General features: G+C 38.7%; 1 protein-coding gene across 12 annotated transcripts in view; it reads right to left on the minus strand.

Moving 5' to 3' along the window:
- Positions 1–21,311, minus strand: part of LOC121326355 (protein SMG7-like) — a 53,691-nt gene that overhangs the window by 18,953 nt on the left and 13,427 nt on the right. For 10 of the 12 annotated variants that reach the window (XM_041269601.1, XM_041269600.1, XM_041269599.1 and 7 more), the window contains 7 exons: positions 7,185–7,216; positions 6,601–6,718; positions 5,313–5,445; positions 4,932–5,103; positions 4,711–4,782; positions 4,376–4,526; positions 4,047–4,182 (listed from right to left, as the gene is read on the minus strand). In XM_041269601.1, the coding sequence (XP_041125535.1) occupies positions 4,047–4,182; positions 4,376–4,526; positions 4,711–4,782; positions 4,932–5,103; positions 5,313–5,445; positions 6,601–6,718; positions 7,185–7,216 (814 nt within the window). The remainder of the gene's footprint in view (positions 1–4,046; positions 4,183–4,375; positions 4,527–4,710; positions 4,783–4,931; positions 5,104–5,312; positions 5,446–6,600; positions 6,719–7,184; positions 7,217–21,311) is intronic. The other 2 variants (XM_041269590.1, XM_041269596.1) reach the window with 2 other exon arrangements.

The raw sequence follows: 21,311 nt of genomic DNA on the forward strand, positions 1-21,311 counted from the left end.
AGCCAGGGATTTGAAGATGGTTTTAAACCTTCGAAGGTTAGTCAGATGGGTTCACACTTTTTTTTTTTTCTTCCCGTTAACAGGAAGTCTGACAATGTGTGAATACTATTAAATTAAACATTAAAATGTCACTCAAATGCAAAATTCAATCTATTGATCTGTATAATGCATATTACATAAACAAAAGTTATTAAAATCCACTACCAAATCATTATATATTACGTACAACTCTACATGGCGCCACTGCCATGTATGAAGCAGGGTATCCAAAGCAGTGGGCTTGTACCTCTAGTGGCTGCATTGCTTCAGTAAAATGTACTGAATACCTTGTGTACAAGACAGTTTAAGAGAAGTGCTATGGTAGAACATTTTGAAACAAATACATGGTAACACTAATAATTTTAAATTTAAAAAACTGAGCACTGTCAGTCCCTCCCACTCCAGCTCATGTTACCCAGAAGCAAACCTTTAATTTCTCCATTCTCCATCTCAACAGTAAAAGCACCGAGCATAAGGCGTAGGCTGTATTGAAAGAAATGTCTCAAAAACCCCTCTGCTGTTTGGGATTTTTTTTGTTAAGTGCCCAGATGATCAAAAAAAGTTGAATGCAAACTGCAAGTGACTCCTAACATGGAGACGTAACAAATCTCTTTGGTAACTTGATAAGCTTAGGTTCATATTATTATTAGTATTTTTTGTAGTAGTAAAATGTGACTGATAACCTGATTGGAACAGTGATTGTAAATAAAGCTTTGTCTGCTGCAGTTGGTGCTGGTGCAATGCAAGCTTACTGTATATATCAATATACACTGAACAAAAATATAAACGCAACATGTAGTGTTGGTCCCATATTTTATGAGTTGAAATAAGATTTCCATACGCACAAAAAGCTTATTTCTCTCATTTTGCGCACAAATTTGTTTATATCCCTGTTAGTGAGCATTTCTCCTTTGCCAAGATAATCCATCCACCTGACAGGTGTGGCATATCAAGAAGCTGATTAAACAGTATGATCATCACACAGGTGCACCTTGTGCTGGGGACAATAAAAAAGCCACTATAAAATGTGCAGTTCTGTCACACAACACAATGCCACAGATGTCTCAAGTTTCGAGAGAGTGTGCAATTGGCATGCTGACTGCAGGAATGTCCACCAGAGCTGTTGCCAGAGAATTGAATGTTCATTTCTCTACCATAAGCCGCCTCCAACCTCGTTTTAGAGAATTTGGCAGTACGTCCAACCGGCCTCGCAACCGCAGACCATGTGTAACCACGCCAGCCCAGGACCTCCACATCCGGCTTTTCACCTGCGGGATCGTCTGGGAGACCAGCCACTTGGACAGCTGATGAAACTGTGGGTTTGCACAACCGAAGAATTTCTGCACAAACTGTCAGAAAAAGTCTCAGGGAAGCTCATCTGCGTGCTCGTCGTGCTCACCAGGGTTGTAACCTGACGGCAGTTTGGCATCGTATCCGACTTCAGTGTGCAAATGCTCACCTTCGATGGCCACTGGCACACTGGAGAAGTGTGCTCTTCACAGATGAATTCCAGTTTCAACTGTACCAGGCAGATGGCAGACAGCACGTATGGCGTCGTGGGGGGAGCGGTTTGCTGATGTCAACGTTGTGAACAGAGTGCCCCATGGTGGCGGTGGGGTTATGGTACGGGCAGGCATAAGCTACAGACAACGAACACAATTGCATTTTATCGATGGCAATTTGAAGGCACAGAGATATCGTGACAAGATCCTGAGGCCCATTGTAGTGCCATTCATCCGCCGCCATCACATCATGTTTCAGCATGATAATGCATGGCCCCATGTTGCAAGGATCTGTACACAATTCCTGGAAGCTGAAAATGTCCCAGTTCTTCCATGGCCTGCATACTCAGACATGTCACTCGTTGAGCATGTTTGGGATGCTCTGGACCGATGTGTATGACAGCGTGTTCCAGTTACCGCCAATCTCCAGCAACTTCACACAGCCATTGAAGAGGAGTGGGACAACATTCCACAGGCCACAATCAACAGCATGATCAACTCAATGCGAACGAGATGTGTCGTGCTGCACGAGACAAATGGTGGTCACACCAGATACTGACTGGTTTTCTGATCCATGCCCCTACCTTTTTTTTAAGGTTATCTGTGACCAACAGATGCATATCTGTATTCCAAGTCATGTGAAATCCATAGATTACGGCCTAATGAATTTATTTCAATTGACTGATTCCCTTATATGAACTGTAACTCAGTAAAAACTTTGAAATTGTTGCATTTATTTTTGTTCAGTGTACATACATAGCTATGGTGACATACCCAATAAATTATGCAAAAGAGTAGCACTGAAGCTTCGAAGGTCAAAATGTACCCTTCATTGCAGCCCTACATAAAAAAATAAATAATTTTTTTTTTTTTTTTTTTATGTTGGTTCTTCGCTTGTATTTTATTCAAATTTCAAAGATATTGTAGTTGAAACTCAGGCCAATGGTCTAGCTCAGTGGTTCCCAACCTTTTCCCTTGGTGTTTGTATTTTTCCCCCCACAGCATTTTGAAATTAATGGTTTGTTATATGTACATGTAGAAAGTAAAGTATTTATACAATGTATCTAACTTAGAGATCCCTGTATTCTCCGCCACCAGAGCAGTTATGGTGTCATTTTGAGCACTGAAAGTTGTGGATGGCAAAGTACCTGTTATTTGTTTACATTTTTAATCCCATTCTGAATGCTTGGTAGATAAAGGCTTAATCATTTCAAATCGTGGGGTTTCCATACGTTTTTTTTTTTTGTTTTGTTTTTTTTTTTAGCTAGAGACATTTGCTAAAAAAAAAAAAAAAAAAATGTCGTGTAAAATGTTTTTTGGGGTTTCCAGTCGCTCAGTTTATTTTACTTGAGTAAACCAGGCTTTTCACCCGACGTCATGCAAATGAATGGGAAAGTTTTTTTTTTTTTTTTTTTTTTTTTTTTAATGTAGTCATTCAAACCAAGTTAGGAATATTTAAATCCAGCGCACTACTTTTTCGTGGAGCGAAAATGTTTGTAAATGCAGATTATATTTTTTCCCCCTGAACAGTGAACACAAGCAGTAGATTGAATACAGTAGAAAAATGTGCTACATGAATGCTAGATGTAAAAAATAAAGTTGGCTAAAAAAAAAAAAACAACCACACACTAGTCTAGTCTAATTTTGACAAGACAAATGTGCCTCCATATGGTATTTGTTTCACATTAGAAAGCTGTTTCAGTTAATGGCAGCTTTTAAGGCGATGCTTGGTACAATAGATAAAGGGGTAAAATGCAGGACTACATACATGTCTTAATTACATAATCATCAGGTTAAAGCTGTTTGATGTGTTGCTTAGTAATAATAGTAGCACAACGTGTGACTGTCTACAAATGTTTTTTTGCATGAACTGCGTAACTGAATTTTGGGAGTTGTTTGTGGACCACCTGGAGTTTACTTACGGACAACAGGTTGGGAACCACTGGCCTACCTGGAATCGGACAATGGTATCTTCAGAAAAGATACCAGGATTCATAAATGTATCTATATTATTGTATCTACAATATTTGCATAAAAAACAGGACCAGCAGGGTTAATAAAGCTAATAAAAATAGATGCTTTTTTCTGAAGTAAATCATAACAATAATAAATATCACTACGGTTAAATGCACAAGCTGTTCACTTTAACCCTCACTGAAGAGTAATCCACAGAACAAAACCAGTGCACAACAACTCAAACAGCTCAAGGTCAAAAAAGTGAGAATTAGACGGATAGTTGGCTAAACTTGCCCCAACAGGGGATAAACAGGGAAGAAATTTGTTCTTTAAAACTGCTAATCTAGCACCTTGCATGAGCAGCAAAAACCACACAACACCACCACCACAGTTTTTAAGATGGCTTGACTTATTTAAGATAAGTTCCAACTTTCTTACTTAATTTAACTGGTAGTCTTTGAAATTGTAATACAGGAATTTTATGTAAAATGTATGTAACAGTGATTATATCTGCTACTGCCAAGATAAACAATGTACTTTTCAGCATACCTGAAATTGCTCCTCCAGCTTCTCTCTCAGGGTGTTCAGTTTTTCTAGGCTCTTGCTCAAATACACATGCCCGTGGAACTTAATAAAGGCTTTGACAAAGTCTGATACACTCCACTTGGTCTTTATTTCATCCCGGCTACAACAAAAAGATTTCAGTGGTTTACGGATCAGGAACACATTAATTTCTTGAATAAGTTACAACACAGGTTCTATGCATCTGTGGGTTTTTGAAAATCTTGATTTGCTACTAACATGGAGGTATGGAATAGTAAGTTCAAACTTTAAAATATATCCAAAAATAAATGTTTAGATATTATGACACATCTTACCTCTCAACAGCCTTAGACAGAGCCTTCTGTAGGTTGGTAGAAGCAGCTGGAAAAGGAAACTTGACCGCAATACTTCTGCAGTAGTAGAAAATTGTTGTGAGGTGGTCTCCTTTCGAGGAAGCCAAAATAGCCAGCTGATTGTAAGGTTGACCTTAATGAATGAAGGTAATAACAACATAAAAAATTGCAATTTTACAACACAAAAGCTCTATCCGCTTTAAAGGCTGCATTTCTAAGCTTTAGACATTCAAATACACCAGTTTGTCCAAACCATCTGAAAAGTGCATTTTAAATATCAATGTGTTTGTATGATGACATTTGTTAGCTGTACTCACCATTTGATGGTACAAGTTGAGCTGCATGCCTGTAGTAAGACTCTGCCTGGCTGGTTTGGTTACGGTAGCGCGCTGTAAAAAATAAACAAACACAAACAATAAAAGCAAAAGGTACATTAATATTACTGTAGAATGTACCAATACTTCAAGACCATTAAAATTGTAAATGCAAAAACACATTTATATTCCACATATTTTAGTACATCTTATATTTGACTTACCAATGTCCCCTAGGTGGACAAGGCAATGCTGGCAGATGTAAGAGCATGAACTAGGTTGTGGCTTTACGATGGCGCTGATGTTAATCTGTTTATTGCTTATTATTCCAAGTTGTGAAGATTTCACCCGACAAGGCAGATCCACGTTAAACACTGTACATAGCTCCTGTAACAACTAACAAAACAGATACATAATTAGCCCAGCTAACAATGAACTTTCCTCCCACTTCAATCTTTTAATAGACATTTTCACAACAACAGTACAAAATACAGTTTATATACAAAATGCACTTTTAATGTATGCCCTTTAGTTGTCCAAATTACTATCATGTAAGACAACCTTTCTGTAAATTAAGATATTTAGTCATCGTCAACTTTACTTACCTGTGTGTAGAAGCCACTAGCTGCCTCAAGGAAAAGTGACAAATTGGCCTGCACTTCACTCCTGTTGGGATTCGCCCTGTTTTTTGCTTGACTCTGTAGTGTTGTTATTTGATTTTTAAAAGCATGGTTCCAGCTGTAAGACAGATTTTTACAAGCGGGTTATAATATTAGTCAAAAAATAAATGTACTGCACTTTGCCATGTAGGTAGATGGGTTGGCTTTTTAGACAATGATTTTTACAGTAAAGAAGGTCAGAATGTAAAAGGTTAATTCATTATCTATATCAATCAATCTTTATTTTATATCGTGCCTTTCATAGTGAACCACCATCACAAAGCAAATTACAAGATGCAGTAACAACAAGAAAATCCATATGACATTGAATGACACTTCGTGTTAGCTCTCCCTCCCAACCTGTGAGGGTGCTGTGTAAAGCGAACAGAGTACCCTGGACTAAAAGGCATGACACTTTATTCCCATGGGTAGGTAGAAGTCTGCCGGTTAGAAAAGGGACGGGGCTACGTTACCTGAACTCAATGTCTCGGACGGGAAACTGTGTGACATCCGTGGACTGAAGCAGCAAATGCGCTCATTAACCAAGTGGGCATGAGGGAGGGTATAAATAGGGGCGTAACAAAGTAATCTTTTCCTTTGTAAATGGTTGGATTTGACCTTGAAGAAATACCGTACTTGCTGAAAACCATGAGTGTTTGTTAGTGTCGGCTGTATCTGTTGTTTGTCTCGATAGACTACCAGTAACACGATCCAGAGCAGTAGCGCATGCCAGCATCAACCCGGACATCACTTTCACAGAGAACTGTAATTACACCACTAGCACCTAATATCACTCACTGTCTTGCGTTTGTGTGTGTAAAACCTGGACTTTTGGTTGCGGGTTAAACCTGGGGATTGCAATTCCAAATGATACACACCGTTGTATGACTCCAACATGTATTATTTACAGGTGTTTGCCATAATAAACACCCTTGCACCTAAAAGTAACTTTCTGTCTGTTTTACATCCACTGTGCATGGCACTCACCTGTATCCACTCAAAACTTTGCCACACAGATACATCGGTACACACTGTGGTACTGCAAGACACCTGACCCACAGCTGTACTTGCACAAGGCAAGGACAGTGACTGATGGGACTACAACAAAAACAGGAAGATCACTAGAAGGTGTAGACATGTTCAAAGTTTTCTAGGCGACAGTATATTTTAATACATACAAAACAAGGACACTTGTTTTCTTATTGCATTCTTAAAAATGATAAATACTGCTTACAGATCTTGCTCCACTTTCTTGTCCAGAGCATACTCCAGGTCTGTCACCAACATTTTCTGGTAAAGGTCTTGCAGTGCTTGCCTTGATGTCCAGACCTCTGCTGGACCCAACTTTGAATCTGATTTAAAAAAAAAAAAAAAAAAAAAAGTTCTCCCCTTTAAGAGACATGTAAACAACAGCTGTCAATCCATGTTACATTATGAAAAAAAGACATGACTTTACCTTCAGCAAATGGTACTGTGTTCACACATTTATAAACCACTCATTTTTACATTACGATTTGTAAACCATGCTTCGCAGTTTGCATTTCAATTAAGTTACATCAATGCATACTTTTACAAGGTGTAGGAGAGTAGTTGGCAGAATCACTCTTCGAGAATAACAAGAAAAGACTATGTCTAGAGTGTAACAGACAATGCAGAAAAAAAAAAAAAAAAAAAAAAACTGTTCTTAGCAATAACACTCTCACTACCATTACCAGTGCAGTGCCAACAACCAGTTGTCATATATTACTGTTGTCAAAAAAAGCGAGTAATGATTTCTTTGTGTTTTTGTATTAATAGGTGTGGTAGAAGAAACCGTACCTGTCATGTCTGCCTTCAGGGCCTCTGCCTGCCTATTAAAATAAAGTCAGATTTATTCATTAGAATCCACAAATAAAAACCATCTACGTTACTCTGTGGCATTTACATTTTCATGTTCCATAGAACACACAGTATCCCTACATTTACATGTTCATTCCTGGACTAAAATCAGACTGACCACTTCTGTGGAAAATAAAAATCACTTAATATGTGAGTGATGTGACATCTTGCTACTGAAACTGTTGGCAGGTAAGTTGGTCAAGCAAGGTTCCAGCTGTCCGTATATTGAATGGATACAGACAGTTGTAGCCTTGTCACATATTTGAAATCACTGCGCTTTCTCACAGAATTTAAAATACCGGTAGCCATCTTGTTTACAGTTACAGGATGTACAGTAACTATAAAATCACTTGCCAGCAAAAATCCCCAAAGTAGGAAGTACACATGCTGATTTGGATGAACAATTGAATGAACTAGAAGATAGCAAACACACACCTGTCTTTATACTCTCAGCCCGACTGTCACTCCAACGCTACAAACACAAAATGACATCTCTGCACATTATCCTCCCCTCAGACAAATTTTTTTTTTACTCCCATTCTGCTGAAAGAACAGCGTTCTGCACTCGCAGAAAAAAAATGAATTGCCACCTCCACCTCCTGGTGGACATTTTCAAATGGCAACATAAAATTCAATACAAAAATACATATTTACTTACTATAAATATTTACTTAAATCAATTTACTCAGCTTAACTTAGTGTGCAGAGCTATGTTATAAATGGGACTACTTTTGTGGTCCCTTTCTTAGCGAAAGGATATTTAACAAAAAACTATTTGTCCTAAAAAATTAATTTTGCGCCTGCTCCTACTCCCGCCCGCCCCCCCCCCCAAAAAAAATCCATTGCTTGACCCAAGATCATAAATGCAATAAGGCCCTCGCTGTGTGAGTCTCACAGATCAAAGGGTGGCTGGAGACCAAAGGCCTGCTTTATTCCATGGTGGGAAATAATGCACCGACTCAGCCAGGTTAAACGAAACAAATAGTGCGGTTTATTAACAGAATAAAACTAAAATAGAGGTTGTAGTCAGCACTGCAGGGCCTGTCCCTGTGACTAGGGCCCTGTGTGTTGTACACCACAACTGTAGCACAGTGCAGCAGCACCTCTCCCTACCGCAACTGGGTATTGTTATGCACCCCTGCCCCCCCATATTAAAACATTTGACCTTAACTTCATATTTTTAACAAGTGCCCCCCTCCCCCCCAATTTCATGTAAAATCGCATATTTTCTTTAAATCACAAAAAGTCCAGATTTAGCTAAATACGTGTATCACAGTCAACACTTAAAGTCTATAAATATCCCCCCCCCCCCCAACCACTAAGAGAGTGAACATTCAGCTGGGTTTCTAACAAATAAATCAGTATTTATCTTAAAACTGTGAAAGTCAACATTTAGCAAACATTTCTAACAAATAAATCAGTAAAATAAATAAATAAAAACTACATGAAACAAATCTTTTGTTTGTTTAAACTTTACCTGACAAATCTGAAAAATATTATCGTTCAGCAATTAAATCTTGGGTTTTCACAAAATAAAGTATGCACACCAGGAAAGAAGTGAACGACACAAATACAAAAAAAAATATGTAGCTAATCAGGAAAAGAAGAGGCTGTCTCCCTTCGTTCCTTTTGTGGCGACTAAATAAAAACTAAAAACACAAGAGCATGAGTACACTACACACTAAAAAAGAAAAGAGTTTTAGGAATACCACAGGCTTGTTAAACAGCTAATGCGATTTATTATTGGTGAATATTAAAACAAAGAAGCTTCATTTTACAGAAACACAAAACCAGTGTGTGGTGCTCCCCGTCACTTTGACTAAAATTAAGGTGAATAAAAGAGATAGATAAACATACCATCAATTTTCAATTGATTTTCTTCTTTATTGTCTTTATAATCATGGACACTGTCATGATAAAGAACATTTTATTTTTCAACTAATAATTAAATTCTCATTGATGTCGTGTGCGAGACACTGACAGCCATTACTTTTGACCTTATTTGTGATTGGTCCATTGCGACGCGAAAGCATGTAGCAAAATACGAATAAAACTGTATTTCTATATTTGCTCGCTTCATTCAGCTTGCGTTGTGCATTACTCAATTTAAATCAGTAGTTTTAATTATTTTTTATTCTGAAGCTTGAGCCCGGTGTGCATAGCTCTTTAACATGCAAGCCCTTGCCCATTGACTCGTTTGATTTGACATTGTATGTTGCAGGGCTGCGCTTACTCTCTGACTTAAGAATGTGTTTGTTAACATTCATGCATTTAGCTAAAGCTGGAGTTTTTGTTGTTAAATCTAGGAAAACACGCAATTTACAAAATTTTTTTTTTTTTTTTTTTTTTTTTTTTTTTATTTACAGAACTGCCCCTTTAGTCATAGTCTCACCCCCCCTTAGACTCTCCACGCTCTCCCCAGTTTGTGCAACACTGCATTAGACCCAACTAACAATACCTCTTCCTTAAGGGTCAATTGTCCCGATGACTCCAATGGCATTAACACCACATTGCTCCAATATGTATCAATTAAATTACAGTACCGTGAAAGTATTTACCCAGTCTGATTTTCTGCCTTTTTGCATCTTTTGGAACACTGAATGTTAGATCTTCAATCAAAATCTAATATTAGATAAAAGGGACCCTGAGTGAACAAATAACACAACATCGACACTTCATTTATTAAAGAAAGTTATGCAACACTCAATGCCCCTGTGTGAAAAAGTAATCGCCCCCTTAGACTCAGTAACTGGTTACGCCACCTTTAGCAGCAATAACTGCAACCAAACGCTTCCTGTAGTTATTGATCTGTCTCTCAAAGTGCCGAAGGAGGAATTTTGGCCCACTCCTTCATGCAGTACTTTTTCAACTCAGTGACATTTGTGGGTTTTTGAGCATAAACTGCTCGTTTCAGGTACTGCCACAACATCAACAGGGTTTAGGTCTGGACTTTGACTAGGCCATTCCAAAACTTTAAATTTCTTGTTCTTCAACCATTCTGACGTAGACTTGCTTGTGTGTTTCGGATCACTGTCTTGCTGCACGACCCAGCTGTGCTTCAGCTTCAGCTCACGGATGGATGGCCTGACATTCTCCTGTAGAATTCTGTGATACAGAGCAGAATTCATGGTTCCTTCAATGATGGCAAGTCGTCCAGGTCCTGATGCAGCAAAGCATCCTCAAATCATGACACTACCACCACCATGCTTGACCGTTGGTATGAGGTTCTTACTGTGGAATGCAGTGTTTGGTTTTCACCAGATATAACGGGGCCCATGTTGCCCAAAGTGTTTTTGGCCAAATCTGTCCATAGAACATTGTTCCAGAACTCTTGAGGATCATCCAGGCGCTTTTTGGCAAAGTTGAGACAAGAATTCATGATGTTCTTAGTGAGCAGTGGTTTTCGCCTTGCTACTCTGCCACGAAATCCTTTTTTGCACAGCATCTTTCTAATGGCGGAGTCATGAACACTGACCTTAGCTGAGGCGAGAGAGGCCTGCAGATCCCTGGATGTTGCTCTAGGGTTCTTTGTGACTTCCTGGTCGATTTTACGCCTTGTGGAGAGATTTTGGCAGGATGGCCACTCCTGGGAAGATTCACTACTGTGCCAAACTTTCTTCATTTGGACAATATGGCTCGGTCTGTGGTTTGGTGGAGCCCCAGAGCCTTAGAAATGGCTTTGTAACCCTTTCCAGACCGATAGGCATCAACAACTTTTTTTCTTCAGGAATTTCTTTTGATTGTGGCACGATGTGCCTCTAGAACCTGTGTGCTGACAACTTCACTCTGATGGTAAGGGCCAAAGTTAGTCAGGGCTGGCCCAAATCAGGTCTGATTGTGAACCAAACTATTCAAACAGCTGGCCCTGATTATCCCTTTAATTGGGTTGAGTTAACGGGGGGGGGGGGGGGAATAACTTTCACACCTGAAGATTGCATGTTTGATTACCTTGCACACCAAACAAATGAAAGAAGCAACAAACTGTCATTTTTTCTCTCAGACTCCCTCTATATACTACTACAACCCATGAAAAGATCTGACCAAATTCAATGTGAAAAAATGCAGAAAATTAGACAAGGGGCAAATACTTTTTCACAGTACTGTAATTTGAACATACAGGGCTAATCCCCATTATACCTCCAAAGGCGGTCCTAGTGAACAACTTTAGGGGTGGGCCTGTTCTCTTTCCTAATGCCATACTTCACCTTGTTAACCTTCTTACACACTGTATAGGGCCCTTCCCAATCTTTTTGTAATTTATGTAATCTGCCCTTGTACCTGGGTGGGTTATGAAACCACATTTTGTCTCCCACTTAAGAGTCTTACCCCATGCTGCCGCTTTACCTGATCAGCAGCAGATTAAGTTTTCCCTTACAAACCGATGTACCCGCTCAAGAGACTGCTGCAGGCTGTCAGCAGTCCAGGGGATCCTTAAAGCTAAGAGTGGCATCAGGGGTTCCATAAACCAGCCTCACTGGTGAACGGAGCGCCTTTCCAAACATCAGTAGCACAGGTGTACACTCTCATTTCATGTTTAGCAGTTCCATAGGAGAACAGCAGTACAGGGATGGGAGTTTCCAAATCCCGCTGGTTAAGCTCTGCAAACAGGGCTAACTGGTTTTTGAGAGTGCAGATATACCTCTCCACCATGCCATCAGATTGATGCCTCATCGTTGTGGTGCGTGTCTTCTGCACACCCATCAGCTGACACACCCTAGAGAAAATCTCAGACACAAAATTGCGGCCCTGGTCTAAATGCAGTTCACCGGACACACCACACCGAGTAAACATCTGAGAGATCAGTGTCTGGGTCACTGTTGGCATCCTGGATAGGAATGGGGAACACTTCCGGCCACTTAGTTAGGTAGTCCTTAGCAACCAGCAGTTACTATTGCCAGACTCAGGACCTTGGAAATAGGCCGGCAATGTTGACCGCCACACATTGGAGTCGGTCCACTACATACTGCTGCATTGGAGCATGGCCCCGCCTTCGGGGACCCATCCTCGCTGTGCAGTCTGTACATTTCCTACACCACCACTCACAGGCCTTCTAACACTTTATCCAGCAGAAGCACTCCCTTACCTTCCCCAGGATTTTTTCTACACCAAAGTGCTCACCAGCTCAGGTGCTGCAAGCCATGGTTAGCACTTCACTTCAGGGACCCTGGAACTAACAGCAGATACCTGCAGTGCCCAACCATGGGAGCCTCCCACTTAAGATATAGTAACCCGTCTTAGTTCTACACTATCTCTGCATGCTACAGTGTCAGAGTTGAGGTGTGACACTTTCCCACTATGGATGACCCCCATTCTCTTTCCCATGAAACAGAGGATGAAAATCAATCAGACTCTGCTTGCTGTGCAGCCCTCATCTCTTCAGCACCGTGACCCTCAGTAAGCTGCTGAGTCTGCCTCGCAGTAAATCGATCAGCTTACTCTCCTGGCAGATCGCTGTGCGAGTCTCACAGATTGTCAGAGGGTAGCTAGAGACCAAAGGCCGGCTTTATTCATCAGCAGGAAATAATGCACTGACTTAGCCAGTTTAAAATTAAACTAAAATTGTGGTTTACTAACAGAATAAAACAAAAATAATACAGGAGGTTGTAGTCAGCACTGCAGGATCTGTCCCTGTGAATAGGGCCAACTGTATAGTACACTCCAATGGCAGCACAGTCCAGCAGTACATCTCCCTACCGCAACTTGGGAATAAGTGGCAGGATTTCCAATTAGTTTTGAATTATGTGGCACTTACAAGATAGTAAGGGGCACCAATGTAATCAAGGCACATTTTTGCATGGTTTAAGCATGTGTTAGACTAGTAGTGGTCTGCTTGTAGTTTCTGACAATGTACCCTATTAATACAATGAAGGAGCTTTATGTTAGCACTGCTCACAGCAACACTATCAACAAGAAGAAAACATTTATTTTAGGATCATCAAAAGGCCCCTGCAATACAAGACTGGTTGAAAAAAAACTGGTATTGACCAAGAAAATCAATGAATAACCTGATGCAAAACATTCTTTCCCTCAACTTAAATATACCCCTACTGCTTTGAATCACACACATTATACAAGCAAAACTTTGGGACCACCGCAATAAAAATTACCTTTGGAAGGTATAAACAAAATGGAATGTAAGCAAAGTCTGCATTAATTAAGTGCACAGACAGCTGGACTACAGAAGACTGCAGTAACCATCCATATATAAATCAATAGTTTTAATATGGTCTTTTCAGAGATTATCCTTTAATTTATTATTGTTTGATACTGAAGCCATTCATAAATAAGTCAGTATTCCTGAATTTAGTTGCATATTACTTTCACTACATAATGTAATGGGTAACTTGACAACATATTACTATAGTATTTAGCTAGCTGTCTCCATCTATTTATTGATTATTATATATTTTCTGCTTCAGTCTCAACTAACTCAAGATACAGGGAATTAAGGCTTAGGCTATTTGAATATGAACGGAATGAAAAAACAAAACAAGATTTATACCGTATAGAGAGCAATATGCTGAAGCTGCTTCTGAACAAAATACAGTGCCTATAGAAAGTCTACACCCCCTTGAACTTTAAAATTTTGTTGTGTCGGTGCCTCAGTTTCATGCATTTAAATGAGGATTTTTTTCCACCCCACACTGTCAAGGGGAAAAAAAGTTTGAGAAAAAAATTATACATTAAAAATACAAACCACTGAAAGATCATAATTGGATAAGTCTCCACTCCCAAGTTAATACTTAGTGGAAGCACCTTTGGCAGCAATTACAGCTCTGAGTGTTGGGATAGTTCTCTACCAACTTTGCACACCTAGATTTGGCAATATTTGACCATTCTTCATTACAAAACTGTTCAAGCTCTGTCAAGTTCCTTGGAGAACGGATAGACAGTAATCTTCAAGTCATGCCACAAATTTTCGATTGGATTTTGCTTAGGGGTCTGACTGGGCCAGTAGATTGAGCTCAACATGACTGCACCTCCAGGAATTTTCACTGCGACTTCTCCAAGAGTAGATAGCTGCATAACGAAGGCTCCCACAGTTTAGCTCTGCATGCGCAACTCATAATTTATGCAGTACTTCATTGATCCTCAACACCCCAACCACGTGACGATAATACTCCACGAACCTTTTTGGGTCAGGTTATTGCTATCAAACAAACTTTGTTTTAGTACCTAAATTTAATCACCCTTATGTGATCGGGCTGTAGCATACAATGTTGACGCCTATTACAAGTTGCGCACGCAGCACTACTCTGTGAGAGTTACCCTGTGTGAGCTTTCAGGAGCCTTCGTTCTATTGCAAAACCCCTCTCGATTTTTCCGTCTGTGAGCTCCATGCCAAGAACAAAACACTTAAAAAGAAATAAGAGCTGTAAAGCGGCAACAAAGTGTTCTAGGACTTGCTTAATGTTCAGGTAAGAAATGGGTGCACAGCAATTGTCCTCTACAATTACAATAATAATAGTGAACTTACATCAAGTACTGCAGAAACTGGTTGTGCCACCATATGTTAAGTGCCACTTGCACAGTTTGCATTCCACTGTGTTCGGATCATTTAGGCATTTCACAAAAAAATATCAAAACAGCAGAGGGTTTTCAGGCCATTTCTTTAGCAGCTACAATTTAAAAAAACAAAACAAAAACACACACACACACACTGTATACCACCTTACACATTCTATGATCATATGGTACAAGCAGATCTAACTATGCTTAAAATTGCAACACTTTAAAATGCAACGGTGCAATACACATTGACACCTTCCACATCAGTGTATACATTGATAATTTCTATAGCCATTTCAATGACTCTTGCTGTTTTGTAATCTGGCGTAATCCCCCACCCTCCCCCCCGCCGCCCCCCAAAAAAAGCCATCAAAGCTAAAAATAAACACACAAATAGATAATTTTTATATTTATATATACAACTTACTGCAAATCTCGTTTCAATTAACATTTCATCAACATAATAGGCTCTCTATTTATTTTTTAGTTTATGAAGGAGTATGAAAATTGCCTTTGTGCCCTTGGATTGGATTTATATTTTTGCCTTCCTGTCCCTGAATTTTCAAGCCCAGCAAAGGTGACATTACTTTGCCTTTCATGACCATAACTTCATGCCCTGCAAAGGTAACTCGTTTTTCGTAATACATCAAAAGCAATATTTATAACAATTTGTGAATTTAACAAAGACAATAGACTTCAAAAAAACTATTATCCATTTCTCCATCTTTTTTGTGGACCTGGCCAATGTAACAATGTTGGGCACCAATGTGGAATAGGCAGAGTTAAACAGAATCCCTCAAAGCCAGTATTACAAAGACGCCAGATGTGACTTGGAAACATTCCAAGAGACTGGAAATAAGAGACTAAACATTCCTATTGGACATAGACATGGGCTGTCACATTACAAAATAGGTCTTGTTTGGTTACTACCCTGACCTACAGCAACTCATTTGTAAAATAAAGGTTGGAGTTGTAAAAATCTATTGATCAGAGTTATTGAACATCCCTACATATCCAAGTTTTATTGTTATCATCATTAGTAGTAGTAATTGTAGAGTTGTAGTTGTAGCATTTTTTTTGTGGTACCAGTTGTAGTAGTCTAATTTGAAGCCCGGTACATATCAGAAGACAGCTGGACAATAGAAGTATAGTTGAATGATATTTTCAACAAAACTATTCTATTGTTATATATTTATATATACAAGTTACTGCAATCTCAATTGTTTCTTTACAAATTACTTCTTTGATCCTTTTTGTCTATTAAGCAACATTATTATTATTATTATTATTATTATTATTAACTACATAATCACCATCTTTACTATTAATATTAAAATCTGTTATGTGCAGGTCACCACTTACCTTGTATTATTTACTTTTATTTAGTTTTTCCTTTCAAAACAGACCAGTGAACTTGACAGAAAATGCTTTATAAATATGGCTGAATCTTCAAAACTTGTATGAGTTTGGTAATGTTGAGATGTGTCACATAGCAGTACATTTGTATTCTGATTTTTTTCAACATATAGAATTGTGTTTTTATATATCTATCTATCGATAGATAGATAGATAATAAAATAAATAAAACACACAGTCGGCACCGCCTAATCGGGATTTCTGCTCAAATGAGATACAACTCAGGCAGACTGTTCTTCCCAATGCTATTTATGTCGTTTAATTGTGACGTGACTTTGTTCAATTGGGATACTGTATTTTCAAATGATAAATGGAGATTGCTTTTCAGAGCAAGACAGGTTCGCATAGCACAGTGCAGCGAGTACATGATTACGCTGTGACTTGCATAAATTGCATAAACAATGTTGAACTCTTGAAGGCGCTGGAGTCTCAGGCTGCTGTGGTAAAGAAAGTTTGCGTATCAACATCACACCTGCCTCGCCATGTGATAGGATTTCATTATTTTTCATTTCACGTAGAAATAACAGCGATTAATTATGTTTAGGAATAAAACAAATAATGGTCTCATATTGTAAATTATATATTTAACATTGAATCAATCATAATTTTCTTTTCATTTATAAATAAAAAAGTGTGACTACACGTCTCAAATGCATCTCGTTTACTTGGGACCGTTGCTTATTTTACCTCTCCAGAGGCATCCTGATAAAGCGGGACTGACTGTTTATGTTTGAATTCATTATTATTAATTTATTTTTAAAGATGGAGGACTTGTGTGGACATGGTACATTCTTATTATGGGGGGGGGGGGGGTTGTTTCTCCTTAACTTCATTTTCATGTTCATTTTATTACAATTATTGTGCAGTTGAAGGTAGAGCAGTAAAGGGTAGCCCTTTTTTACATGTTCCACATTCCTTAAACGTTGTGCCAGTTGCAGATCTTGGCTGGGGTCCAACAGGGCACTCTGCATTGGCCTTTGCGCTTTAGCAACACCTACTGATCAGTGGCCCGTTCATGTGTGTGCTGTGGGGGGGGGGGGAATCACTCATCATTCGCACTGGTGTTGCTGGTGCTGCTTTAAAATAAAGTTGCTTTCAGGAGACCCAACAGCTGTTCATCACTGTGAGACAGAGCGCTCTCCGTTGCTTTTGTACAGTTTCTACAATGCTTAAATATGGCAGCGGAGAATCACATGAGAGAATAAAGTCTAGTGGCATTTAAAATATCCAGCACTATTTATTTTATCCAGAACTACTCAGAATGCAGCTCATAGTGCTTTCGTCACTGACGCTTAGAGATTGTTGTAGCGTTTTAATTAGACATTCTAAATTGGTTGAAATTTGCGACTGCCAGACAGCAACCACAAGTGGCAATCTTTATCACGAATCCCGTTTTAGGATATACCATGCGGCTCTTACAACTAGCTGGCTGCCGACATGGCAAATAAATCAGAAGCGAAAGAGTATTTAGGGACCCGTCAAATCCTCTTCATGTGTATGCAGTCTAATATCAAAAGTACCGATTGCCAAGAACGTATGGTTTAGATTTAAAACAGAAAAAATCTAAATGGATTTTATTAAATCAGTTTTAACCCAAAGATATTCACCACAAAAATAAAAATTCTAAAAAACTACTAAAAACGCTTTTTAAAAATGTGTAAAAATCAGCTCATTAACTCGGAAGTTCATCTTGGATTTAATGTGCACGCAGAACTAGCAGAGTTTCATTGATTAAAAAAATGACATTATATTAAAATATCAATTAATAAAAAAAATAATGCACATGTGCTGCATTTTGTAATCCGTGCAATTTAATAGATCAAGAAATTTGCCATAGATGGATCTCATGCTGTGTATGAGCCCATGTACTGGGAAGATTTCAATACCATTAATATTCAAGCCATCTCGAATGCCAAAATGTATGTGCTAGATGCTGTCATTCAATACCCTAGGAGTACAAACGTCACTTTCAGTTTCATTTTGGGAAAATTGTGATACAGTAGTCTCCGCATATAGGAACACCTCCTAAGAGAAGACTTCGCCGAAGAGAACACCCAGGGTTCGACATTAATCATGGCCTGGCAGCCCAGGGCCGGTAGAGATCACAGTTTGGCCTGTAGTTATTAAGCACCACAGGCCCGACTGGGCCGCAGGGTTTTTGCTAGCGTTGTTGAGCATAACGGACTGTTACTTTGATACCTGGAAAAATTACACTGTAAAATCAGGCTGCTGAAACTGTGTTTTCAGTTTGCATAACGGCCAAAACATAATAAGTCCTGTGAAACATTGCGATTATTCCTTTGTGAGAAATTTGTTTGCTTAAAATACTTGTTTCAGCTCTCAATACTCTTCAACGGGTAGGTTGTGACAGTATGTTCTTTAGTTTGGTGCATGTAATGTATGCGACAAGGAGACGAGATTGAACTTCACTGAACTTTATTAGCACATTCCCCCGTTGACAGATAAGACTAGATCCTGGGTGCACCCCTGATACACCGCTCTATAACAAGCAAAATCGTTGCAAATCTTTATTAATACACCATAACTATGTTCCCTCTAAGAATTTCATTTAGTTAACCACTGTAGCTAAAGTAACTTAACATTTTTTAGCTACACTAGAAAAAAACTTACGCCACTTAACAATACTATAAACAAGTTATCAACATACTGTTTCAGCAAGGCAAAAAGACGTGTATTTTATTTGAAAACACGTAGATATTTGCCATATTATGCCAGACCCAGCAGTTTACAATACAGAAATATTATATTTAATTTGCACTATAAAACTGATTTCTATTTAATACATGCCAAACTTAGATTTCCTAAATCCTGAACAGGTTTGCAGAGATACTCATGTACTGCAAAATCCTACATTATTTTCACTGGTGACGCAGTTCTTTCCACTACAGAACAGTAAAGCAAAATTGTGCCAGTAGACAATGCTATTAGTGTATGTTAATAATGATTCCTTGACCAACCGCAGCTCTAGTTAGACAAGATTGTACTAATGTGATTAATAATTAGTAGGTTGTACAACCTACTGTGTTTAAACTTTTTTTTTTTTTTTTACAGTGCTCTTTCACTTATGATTACTGATAGTAAAATATTGCACCGATTCTGACATTAAAACTCAAAATAGTGAGATGAATCAATCCTGTTAAAATAATAAATATGTTCATTATTTTATTCAATTATTCCTCCTTTGAATCCACTTTGTTACTATTTCCAGAATATATTTCAACATATTTTAAGGCAAACAACAGGGACAACTTAGCTGTGATCTCGAAGCTGCATGTTTTTGGCTTGCCGATTGTGAAAATGTTCTTTTGTGTGTGTCTGTCTGTGTGAAACCATGACCGCTTCACCTCCCTGTGACTAGTATCACTGTCATATTTTAGTGGTGTGCATGGTGACTGGTATTCTTTGGAATTCTTTTGGAACATGATTCTAGCAATTGGCCTTTACAGTTTGTTTTATAACATTCCCCCCCATTTGGATGCCATGTGTTTTTTTTTTGTTTTTTTAGTTTTTTATTTTTACAAGCGCCGTCCGCTGATTGTTTCTATTAGAGCCTATGTCCTCCTACCAAACACAACGTTTATGACATGCATGTTACGTGAGGAAGCTAAGACTTTCAATTGGCAAAAAGAAAAATCAAACTAAACAGTCTGTATTGACTCATCTACCAGCACATGTCGAATGTGCTGGCAGTCTTACACAACGACATTTTTCAAAGCATTCGCCACCATGACGATTCTCTGGAAAAACAGTTAAGCCACAAATGAAAACATTTCGCTTGCAGTGACGTGGCGAGCGGGAACATAGCATAAGAAGCTGGGTTAAATAAAAAAAATCGTTCAGGATGAAGAACAGTAATGTGTACCCCGAACAGTTTTGAATCATTTTGCATGACTTCAGTTTCCCATAGACAGATTTTCATATAGAATGTAGGTTTAAAAATATGGGACCAGGAACTTTTCACAGCGTGGTGGTGGGAAGAGCAGGAATGGGGCAAGAAACGGAGATCCTCGCAACCCCCTGCAGGCGAGCCAGGACAAGTCATGCACATGCTTACACTTTGTGGAGGTTGTTTTTGGGATAATATTCTAGAGTGTTATCGTTTCTGACCGACCGAGAAACCTGTTTTTACCTTTCAAAAAATTAAGAGCCTGCGATTATGTGGATATATTTTGTGCTGTTTTTATTCTTCTTTCAAAAATAGCAAATATTTAGTGTTTTTTTTTTTTTTTTTTTTTTTTTTTTTTTTTTTTAAAAAACACGAATCGCCAAGATTTCGGACTACATACAAAAACCACATCCGCAAAATGTGCAGCTCAAATTTTAAAAAGGCTTTGATATGAAAATGAAAAACAAAATCATATAAAACTTTATATTTTTATTTATGAACATTACATAACATTCAGAGCAGAAACTATTTAAACATGCACATACATTAACATGAAAAACTGTAATAGACTATGCAATAAACTTCTGTGTAAACAAGTGTAGAAAGTTGTACGCATAATTATAAAACAAATAACTAGTTATAAAAATAAGCATAAAACAAAAATATAACATAACTTATGCAACATGAAAGCGCTTTGAATGAAAGAGTTCAAAGGCTTTGTCTCTCTCTTCAGAGTTCTATTACAGATTTCTCAGTACAATTTACGCAGAAAACACGTTTTTCAAGTGTACCAGTGCATTTGCCACAGACTGCTTTTTCACAACAAGCGTAGATATCAAAAGTTCTCTTTTTTATTGCGTTTAGCAAACTGGCATTGTCTTATTTCCTGTGCCAGTGGGCGCAGCGCTGGCTGAAGGTTGAGGGGCATTTGCCAGCCTGTTTTCGTTTTGCTTATCAAAATGTTTCTGCCGTAGCTCCTGGGCTAGCTGCAAAATGAAGTCCCTCCGTGTGGTTGCGTTGACAGTGCACGCCTTGTATAAAACAAAACCGGTCCAAAACAAAAACAACCCCCCCCCCCAAAAAAATAAATAAATAAATCAGCCACAGCTCCTGCGAGTACCACGTTTGACAGAATAAAGCCATGCCATTTTTACACCTGTACACACTTAGGGTGGCACAGTGGTTCTGCCTGAGGAGTGTAGTGGAGTGCAGGGATGCTTGCACGTCTTGAGCTG

This window comes from Polyodon spathula, chromosome 14, assembly GCF_017654505.1.
Source record: "Polyodon spathula isolate WHYD16114869_AA chromosome 14, ASM1765450v1, whole genome shotgun sequence".
NCBI lineage: Eukaryota > Metazoa > Chordata > Actinopteri > Acipenseriformes > Polyodontidae > Polyodon > Polyodon spathula.